Source organism: Colletotrichum fructicola (genome assembly GCF_000319635.2).
Source record: "Colletotrichum fructicola Nara gc5 chromosome Unknown KSG_Nara_v1_contig12, whole genome shotgun sequence".
Lineage (NCBI taxonomy): Eukaryota > Fungi > Ascomycota > Sordariomycetes > Glomerellales > Glomerellaceae > Colletotrichum > Colletotrichum fructicola.
The window spans coordinates 812,947-823,137 of record NW_027094062.1 but is presented as its reverse complement, the minus strand read 5'-3'; the positions used below and the strand labels follow the sequence as shown (position 1 = coordinate 823,137).

Sequence of the window (10,191 nt, the reverse complement as noted above, 5' to 3'; positions counted from 1 at the left end):
CGACCTTTTCTTCCCATCTATTCCCTACTATTCCCCTCTGCCCTGTCCACACCCTTTTTCCTTCATCTATCCCTTCCCTTTTTCTTTTATCTGACCCTGACCCTTTTCTCTCACCTATCCCTAACCTTTTCAACCCTCTGTCCCGACCCCTCTCCCTCGTCTGTTCCTGACCATCTCCTCTAACCCTAAACCCCCACCTTTGTCTCTCCTCCATCCCCGACTCGCTCCTCCTGCGATAACCCCTACCTCCCCTCCCCTCTTTCTCTAACCCCCCCTGTTTATGTTGGACTTGGACTTGTGAATAAATTACCTTACCCGCTGAATGAATCATTCCTCTCACTTACTTCCCCGTCTTACCTACCCTGGCAACTGAACCCTTTTGGTTTTTGTTTTTTCTGTTTCTTTGTTTTGGCTTTTTTTTCTTTTCCCCTACTAACCCTCTCCATCTCCACATCCTTTCCTCCATCCCAAAACTCCTTCTGCCTGGCGACCCTGACCCGAAAAATATCCTTCATTCTCTCCCTCCTCCTCCCCTTCTTCTCCTCCCACTCTATCCTTAACCCTCTGCCCTGTTTTTCCATCTCGTCCCTCAACCTCTACTCCTAATATCCTTGTTGGGCTGTTCAATGCCCTAACTTGCCCTTTCATCTGTCCCTAACTACCTTCTTTCGCCTGTCCCTAACCTTTTCTCTCATCTGTCCCTAACCTTTTCCCTCCATCTATCCCTAACCTTCTTTTTTATCTACCTCTAATTATCCCCTTCTGCCCTGCTCCTAACCTTTTTCTTTCATCTGCCCCTTCTCTCTCCCTCTACCGTCATAACCCTGACCTTCTGTTTCCTAATAACCTTAAAATCTATCCCTAACCCTTTCCTCTTATCTATCCCTGACTACCTCCTCCTGCTCTGACCTTGACCTGTTTCTTTTGTCCGTCTCTACCTGCCCCTCTTGCGATAATCCTACCCTTCTCTCTCTCTCCTCTTTCTTTAACTCTTCCGTCCATGTTGAACGTAAACTTACCAATATATAACGTGACCTGCTATATGTAACTTCTTTGTCTTGCTCATCTCCTCGTCTTAACTGCTCTGTGTTTATTCATGACCCTAAAAACCTCCCTCTCTCCACTTGATTTCCTCCGTTCTAAAATCACTTCTGACTGGCTACTCTGAAACCTTCCTTCGTAACCCAAATTCTCTTCCCCCTCCTCGCTATCCCTGCTACTCCTATGTCATTATGGTCTTCATCTGTGGACTCCCTTATCTGCGTCGTCTTTATCCCTTCATTCACTGTTGAAATTCCTTTCTTCTGATGCTACCTCCATCATCTCACTCCTTCTTTCTTAACTTTGTACCTGCTTCACCCTATTACTCTACCTTTTATTTAACCCTGGCTTATTATCCAACTGTGGAAATTGTGAACTGTACTTCCACCCTAACCCTAAAATCTTATACCGCTATTCTGGCTGTCCTGTATTATGTAACCTTGATATGTATCTCCTAACCCTTTTTACCTGCTTGGTCTCTCTTGCTCTGTTGGACCTCTTGCTCTCCCTCCTACTCTCTCCTTCTGCCTGCCTCTGGACTTTTCAACTCTCCCGTCAATCTTCTTTCTTCACCTCCTGTGTAACATTAAACCTTGTGATGTGGAAATGCCTTATACTTTGTTCTGCTTATCTTTCTACTGTTATTATATGCTGTGTGTCGTGGTATCATGAACCCTTCATCATATGTGGACTATATATTCTCTTTGCTGCCTGTGTTTTCTGATATAACCCTAACCTGCCTATCATTCTCTTAATAACTATCATAACCTTGAAATGCGCATCAAAAATCGACCTTTGAACTATACTATTATTATTCTATTTTGACGTCCTCTCTGGCTTGGTATTGCTTCTTCTGAACCTTATGTTAAATTATATATAAACTGATGTTGCTCTTTTCCTTTTGAATATCGCCTTACTGATGATTTTGTATACAACTGTGCATATTTTGATAATATCCTAACCTAAATTTCCTCTTATTACTCTGTTATATTCAATCTTCTTTTGGCATTATACTGATGTCCCTGTTGTATTTCCCGGATGATTATGATTATCTTGGCTTTTGTGCTTATACGCTTATCGTTATGTGATTGTATATATAACTATACAATCTGACGATCTTCAATGTATAACCCTGACTTGGATGGTTGTCTCCATCTATCCTACCTTAACTTACTTATACTACGTTCTATATATGTGTGGATGTTCTGTCTCTTTGCTCCTTCTTATTGGTATGCCTCTGCCCTCATTCTGTTTGATATATCGTCTGCATCTGCTCTCAACCTCCTATCCTCTACCTTTATGTCTTTCTCCTCTTTCCTTTCTCTTCTCCTTTTCATTTTGTTGTTTTTTCATATACTCTATATATCTGGTATATATATACTGTGTCATCTTCCTTCTTTGTGATGTGTACGAACTGAATGCTATTTAACCTTTGGAAAATGCTTTGAACCCGGCTGTGCACTTTATTGCCCTATTACGTACGTACACTACATTTTTCCGCTCTTTTGACTGACATCTCTGCGCTGTCCTTGACCCTTTTCTTCCATCTATCCCTAACCTTTTCCTTCGTCTATGACTCTGACCTTTTTCCCTTCTTTTAACCCTGCTCTATCTACTTACGCCTCATATATCTACTTATTGATAAATAAATCTCCCTCCTTCTTTACTAACTTGTTGTGTTTATTTCCGTTTCCTTAGTGATTTCCCCGTCTCTTTACTAACTCTGAATTTCCTTATCCACACTCTCTCCTCTCTGTGAATCCCCGTTCTGCCTTATTGACTGAAATCTTCCTTCATCGCCCTCCATCGACCTCCATCGACCTTCATCGATCCCTATCGTCCTCTGTTGTCCTCTATCTTCTTTTCAACTTACTATCTATTTCTGCCCTCACTTGTTATGCGAACTTATCCTGTGTGAAAACGTTTGATATTCCGTTTGCTATTCTGCTTCCCTGCTCTACTTCTCTACCCCTTACTGTCTAACTACAATACTCTTATATACTACCCTTACTCGCCGGCTTTACCCTGCCCCCTCTCATCCGTCTGCTACGCCCTCCACTGCCCTCTGCCACAACTGACTCGTCAAACGGCACAACTTGCTTGACTGCACCCCTCCCCATTGGATCATCTGCCCTAACCACTCGTACACCTCCTTCTCGCTTGACGCCCACTCCTCTAAACCGTCCGCCCTACGCATCGCCCTCACCGTCTCCTCGTACACCCTCGACCCTACACCGATTGTTGCGACGGCGAACATCGCAACCATCAACCCTTGGTACTGGCATGAACCGCCCTCGACCTCCCTGAACCGCCCGCCGTCCTCGCCCAACGGCTCCCATCGCTGACACCAACCCTGCGGCAACCCGCAATGGAAACAACTGCTGAAATTCTCCATCCTCCGTCCGTCGAACATGGCCTCCTCCATCTGCCTCCTGTACTGCGCCGTCCACCCCCACGCCTGTTCCCCGCGGCCTGGGCAATCGTCCAACGTGTGCCCGTCGCTCTCTCTCCGGCGTATCCCGCAATACGTGCACCGTCCCGCCCATCGCGCCAACTGCTGCTTGAACGTCTCCCCCGTCATCTGCCCACATCACCTCCGACGCCCTCTGCTGGCACATGTCGCATGCCTCTTCACCCTCCTCGCATCCTGAACGGTCCGTCCGCCCGTCCATGACCTCGTCCAACACGATCCGCCGGCATACCTCTCCCCTGATGTATATCCTCGTCGACACCTCCCATCCCCCTCCGGCTGCCCTCCCATCTTTCGCTGCCTCCCCTGCCTCCTTCTCTTTCTCCTCCTCCTCCACGGCTGCCCTACTGCATATAACAACCGACCGGCTTGGCTGGCCGTCTCGCCCGGCACGCCCGCTCTCCTGGACGAAATCCCGTAACCGCCGCGGCATGCCCGCGTGGACCACCAACCGCACGTCCGGCACGTCGATGCCTAACCCCAACGCGTTCGTCGCCACGATGACGCCCCCATCGGCGCCGTCGCCCCTCCTCCACGCCTCCAACCTCGACGCCTTGTCCTCCGTGCTGCCGATGCTGCTGTGGAACGCCGCGCACCCCAACGCCTCGGCCATCCGCTCGACGCCCTCGATCGTGCTGCTGTACACCACCGCCTTGCCGCGTGGCTGCTGCCGCAACCAATCCCTGACCTCCTGGCAACCGCGCTCCTCTACGGCGCTCAACTCGCCGTCCTCACCCTCCCGACCTGACCATAACCCTAACCCTGACTTTGCCCGGCGGCTGCGGCTTGCCGCCCCACGACCACGACCACGACCACGACCCCCTGACCCTGACGCAACGACGACAACCCCATACCCGATATTCCTCCGCGTCGTCGCCTCGCGGAACACCCGCACCCGCTCCGGCCGGATCCCCGTCACGGCGAAAAACTCCCGCTCCTCCGCCGGCGGCAACGTCGCCGTCAAACACACCAACTGCGCCCCGAACTCCTGCACCGTCCGCCCCAACGCCCGCAACGCCGGCCGGAACCCCCTCGACCCGTCCAACACGACGTGGCACTCGTCCAACACCACCCGGTCCAACTGCTGCCGCCGCTGCAACCGCCCGACGAAATCCCGGAATCCCTGCGTGACGGCCGACTCGGGCGTCACGAACACCACCGTTGCTGCCGCCGTGTTGGCCCGCCCGCCGCCGCGCCACGTCGTCGACGCCAACCCCGACCTCGAACACCGCGCGTCCATGTCGGTGCGCAACGCCACCAACGGCGTCACGACTATCGTCACCCCATCTGGCGCGCAATACGCCGGCAACATGAACGACAAACTCTTGCCGCCGCCCGTGCCCGTCACCTGCACGATCGGGTCGTCGCCGCGCATGATCGACCGGATCACCCGCTCCTGCTGGCCGCGGAACGCCGCCTGCGGGTCCCCCATCATCTGCCGCAACTGCCCGGCGGCGTTGGCCAACTGCAACCGCGTGAACCGCCGCCGCCGCTGCCCCTCGAACTCCTCGTCCGCCGCCGTCCGCCGCCGCTTGCTGGGTGCCCCGCCGCCCCGGTCCTCCGCCCCGAACCCCAACAAACGGTGCCACTGCCGGCTGACGGCCCGGAACCTGTCCCGCAATGCCGCCGTGCCGAACGGTGCCTCCTGGTACAACCGCCCGTATATCATCCCCGCCACGTGCGTGCCGTGCCCGGCCTGCAAATCCAATGCGCTGTCCTCAACCCCCACGTCGTCGTCGTCGTTGTCGTTGGTTTTGTCGTCTGCCCGCCCGAACGCCTCGTTCAAATACCGGTTGGCGATGGCGACGGCCATGTGCCGCCACCCGCTGATGTTGATCTTGCTGCCGACCAACCGCTCGCTGTGCTGCTGCATGATCCGCCTTGCCTTGTCTGACGTCCACAACCGTTCGTCCGTCCACGGCGCCCGGCCGGGGGTGGCGTTGGCGCTCTCGTCTGTGATGGTGTTGTCACGGGCGTCGTCTGTGATGGTGTTGTCACGGGCGTCGTCTGTGATGGTGTTGTCACGGGCGTCGTCGTCCTCGGTGTTGTCACGGGCGTCGTCGTCCTCGGTGTTGTCACGGGCGTCGTTGTCCTTGGTGTTATTGCGGCGCTCGTCGCCCCTGGTGTTATCACGGCTCGCCTCGCCCGCCGCCCTGCCCCTTACAACCACGTCGTCCGCCCATAAAAATGCGCTCTTCCGGTCCGTCTGATGGATGATGCCTCCTACCTGCTGCCAAAACGGCAACACCAACCATAAATACCACACCAACAACTCGCCGACCTCGCGCGGCAAATACCGGTGTATCACCTTGGCCGTCCCCGTCTGGCGGTAATTCTTATGATACGACGTGACGAAACAAATCATGCTGTCGTGTGCAAACACGTTCCTGACCCCGCCGTTGGCCGTGTTGCTGTGTCTGATGCCTGCTAACTCGGGCGCCCGCGCCGGCTGCCCTGCCACCATGTGCATCAACATCCACAACCGCTCCCGGAACGATTCCAACGCCTGTCTGTATGCCTGCACCGTCCTCTCGCGATATGGGTGGTGACTATTGCTGCGGTTGGACGTGGCCTCCTCCGTCCTCTCGCGGTACGGGTGGTGACTATTGCTGTGGTTGGACGTGGCCTCCTCCGCCTCTCCTGCTGCTGCTGCTGCTGCTGCTGCTGCCGTCCCTCGCGTCGGGTCTAACCACGCCCGCCGCCGTGCCTCCGACTCTGCGATGCGCCGTGCGATCCACCCCTTCCCCTTGCCCACCCACGCCTCGTTGCGGTCGTCGTGTAAAAACGAATACCCCGGCCGGTCCTGGCTGTGGTCGTCGTGCATGCTGTCCCACCTGATGGCGGGCAACGCTGCTGCCAACGCTGATCGGCCTCCATACCCATCGCCATGCTCATCGCCGTGCTCATTATCCCTGTCCCCATGCCCATCCACCACCGCCAACTGCGCCAACAACGACCGCGCCTCCTGCGCTAACCCGTGGAACATCTCGGCCAACTCGCATACCCGCACCTGCACCCGTCGGAACGATATCCGGTCGCCGCTCCAATCCACCATCCCCGGCGCCACCGTGTTGAACCGGATGTGCATCCCGTACGTCCGCGCATCGTAAATCCAATTCATCACCCGGGGCTCGTCGTCCGGCCGCCCGGGCATCCGCGTCATGAACCGCCGCACCTTGTCGCGCACCAAATGGAACACGCTGCTGGCCTCCTCGTACGCCGCCTCGGCCCCTTTGGTCGCCGTCAACTCCGCCACCTCGTCCTGCCGCTCCAACCACGCCTGGTATACGACGAACATCTTGGCCACCTTGATCACGGCCGAATAATTCGTCGTGTACTCCGTCGCCTGGTGCCAACCGCCGTCCTCGCGGATGCCCAACACCGCCAACGCGCCGATCATCGCGCTCTCCTTCTGGCTCTGCTTGTACGGGTCCTCGATGATGGCGATAATGGCGTCTAAACACATCCTCTCGACCTCCTCCGCCTGCGCGGCCTCCCTGCTGCCGACGTCCGCCTCGACACGGCTGGTGAACGCATCCCACAATGACCCCTGCCGCATGGTGAACCGGTACGGCGGCCGCTCGCGCTCCGGCCACTCGTCCATGCGGAACAATATGCTCACCATCTTACGCCAAACCTCCTTGTACCGCTGCCACGTGTCGTCCTCCATGCGGTTGTCGAACGGCCGCACTGGCTTCTGGCTGATCTCCTTCCGCTCCGCCTCAAACAACACATCATGCCCGACCTTGTGCGGTGCTGCTGTTGCGCGTGCCTTGTCCGCGACGCTGTTGAACACGGCCCATATGGCCTCTAACGTCTCCTCGCCATCCTCAATTGGTCGCGTGGCCTCCTGTAACTGCGTCCTGTTCAACCCTTCCAAATCCCTCGTCCACCCGACGCGGTATAACCACCCGTTCGGCTCCAACTTTTCGTCTACTATACTAACCTCCTCGCGCGCGTCGGCCTCGAACCGCTTCTCTTGGTTCTCGTGCAACGCGACGAACCACGCCGTGTTATCCGTCCCCGGCTCTGGTGGCTCGCTTTGAACGGCCATCCCTAACCCCCGCCCGACCTCAAACCACCGGCTCCCGGCGCGCGATGGGAAAAACCGCTGGCACGGCACCCCCGTCGTCCACGGTAAATCCCTTGCTACCGTGGCCCTCTTACGCACATTGCCCCCCTTCTGCCAATCATTGTGCCATCCGTGCTCGGCCCGGCAATGCCTTTGGATGACTTGTGCTGGGGGATGAATAATGATGAATCTATTCTGCTGTTAATGGCTTGTTAAATGGCTTCCTCCTATGCTAAATACTAACATTACCTGCCTCCTGAAACTATTTACTTCTAACCTGTCTCTGCATCCTGCCCCCTTGAATCATCTTCTCCTGCTGGGTGGTGTGTTATCTGATTCGCTGGATGGCGCGCTCTTCCCAACTCGATGGGTCCGTGCGCGCCCAATCACCAACAACATCCCAATTTCCTCCTCATACGAAACCGACCTGTTCCTCCTTTTACATGCATCGAGTACCTTTGAAAATATACCTCTGACTGGATCTACATTATGGCTTTTGATGCATCCTATTTTCGTTTATTTTGGGGCTGAAAATCACTATGAACTCTACTACCCTATTTTCAATGAACCCTACCCTATGCCTTTGCGGACCCACTTTAATCTGGCTGGCCGTCTTGATGAACCCGACATCAGTTCATCGTGGACGTGATGTCAGGCGCAAAAAAAAAAGAATCACCAAAGAAGGGCGAAACATACAACACCGGGCATTCGCCGGTCGTCACCGACCCGACTACTACTCCAGCCCTCACTGGCTTGTCTATGGGAGAGCGGACGGGATCCCGAATTCTCCAGTAGGTATGGTCGTATGTGGCAGAAGGGCGGCCGGGCTGGCTCTTAATCCTAACACTACCCCATCCCGTCAACTAACTCCTCGCCTTAGGTCAAGGACTTTGAGAAATAGTTATGCGCTAGAATTACTTCAGTATGCAGTTGTAGTCGCTATAAGCCTTAGCATCTTTTTGCTTTTCTACATGCTCAAGCTCTACGACCAGTCCATCCAGCTCCTGAGGGTTCTCTATATACACAGAGCCAAGCAGCGTGGTGGTTATTTAGTGTTCTGCATCCTCGCGAAAACAAACCCCACGGTAGCTGTCAGCGCCTCCACTAACAGCTCGTGTCGTGGAAATCCTACCACCAATAACTAACTATCTAGCCCCTTTCCTATGAGATTGGCAGACTCAAGACTAAACTCAAAGCGTTAGTTTATGTCTCTAAAGGAGCGTAGTGAGATTGCTTATAGTATAGTCCAAAACCCCAAGTCGTAAGGTTAGCCCGTCCAGGAACGAGGAGGAGCTGTGATGGCTCTGGCAACTGGTGCCCTTCATCTCGACTCATCTGAGATTGCAGTGAACAAGCCGAACCTTGACCTGTACCCTAAGAGGCACCAGGGAAGGCGTTTAGGGTTAGGGTTAGGCAGGGGGTGATAGGTGGGACAGGACGAGTTAGACCAACAGTTATACACCGACAGTCGTAGAAGATCCAGGTGGGGTCGTTAGCTTTCCTTTTGTTTCCTTTTTTTCCCCCTTCCCTCTTTTGCGCTGTGCGGTGAGTGTGGTTGACGTCGTCCGCGACCGGCTGCCCCGCCCCGACCGGTCGTACCACCCCGCTCGGTGCCGCCGCCGCGGCCGCGTAATCTCGGCCATACCCACTTCGGAAGCATGCGACAACGTCGTCCATAAGCATGCGCTACACAATTGAGACGCGGTGCGCCTCGCTTGCTCTGTGACCCGCCGGGTCCCCTCGCCGAGCTGGACGTACGTCGAAAAGGCCAAGTATAACAACGGTGAGAGATAGAATCCCCAGTCGAGGGCCTATCAGCTTAATCGGTCGAGCACTCCTCTAGCTAAGGAGAAGATCCGGGTTCGAGTCCCGGGTGGGCCTCTTTTTTGCCCTGATCTCAAATATCCAATCCGTTTTGTCATAGGCCTCTCCGTTGGCAAGAAATCCCTTGTTTTAGGGTTTATTTCGTTTATACTCTCAGTTCTAAGCCATCAGAGTGCGATACCTTACGTATACTTGGGAACATGTTCATGAAATTTCCTCTCCTGCAAGGAACCGCCTAGCCTCACATTATATACTATATCTTGGTCTCTCGTATCTCCAATCCCCGTTTATACTCTCCTTCCTCAGGACAATGGTCCTGTTGGCGAGATACATAACCTTTCGACACGACAGTCGACGTGTCCCCCACGTGATAGCTCAGCAAGAGAGGCTGGTGGAGAAAACGCATCACCTGGACGAAGGTGAGGTGGTCTTCGCTGTGGTCCTGGTTGTATTCATGTGCCTACCCAGCATTGGTAATCCGATCTGACCCCAACGCCTGAGATGAGACGAAAGCCGAGGCTAGAGGTATAGGTGATGGCTATGAAAACCACTGCGGACCCTCCTCCCCTCCTAGACCTTCTCTCTTTATAATTTGTCCCAGTGATTAACTTGGGGCTATGCATCCTTAAGGCTTTAGGGTGTAACGCGCTTAAGCGTTCACCTGGCTCCCATCGGATTCGCCCACCGAAATTGGAAGAAAACCCAATGCATCTGCATCTCCTACTCAATTCCCATCATCTCCCTTCCCTTCCTTTATGCGCCTATTTATTGTATTTGTATAACC

At 54.4% G+C, this 10,191-nt stretch overlaps 1 protein-coding gene across 1 annotated transcript; it reads right to left on the bottom strand.

The window, feature by feature from the left end:
• Window positions 1-3,076: 3,076 nt before the first annotated feature.
• CGGC5_v017388 (Bloom syndrome protein-like protein) lies at window positions 3,077-7,872 on the bottom strand (the record flags this gene model as incomplete). Its single annotated transcript, XM_066153915.1, has 4 exons — window positions 3,077-3,394; window positions 3,744-7,773; window positions 7,828-7,832; window positions 7,861-7,872. The coding sequence occupies 4 exons, from the start codon at window positions 7,870-7,872 to the stop codon at window positions 3,077-3,079; spliced, it is 4,365 nt and encodes a 1,454-aa protein (XP_066006747.1).
• Window positions 7,873-10,191: the final 2,319 nt, after the last annotated feature.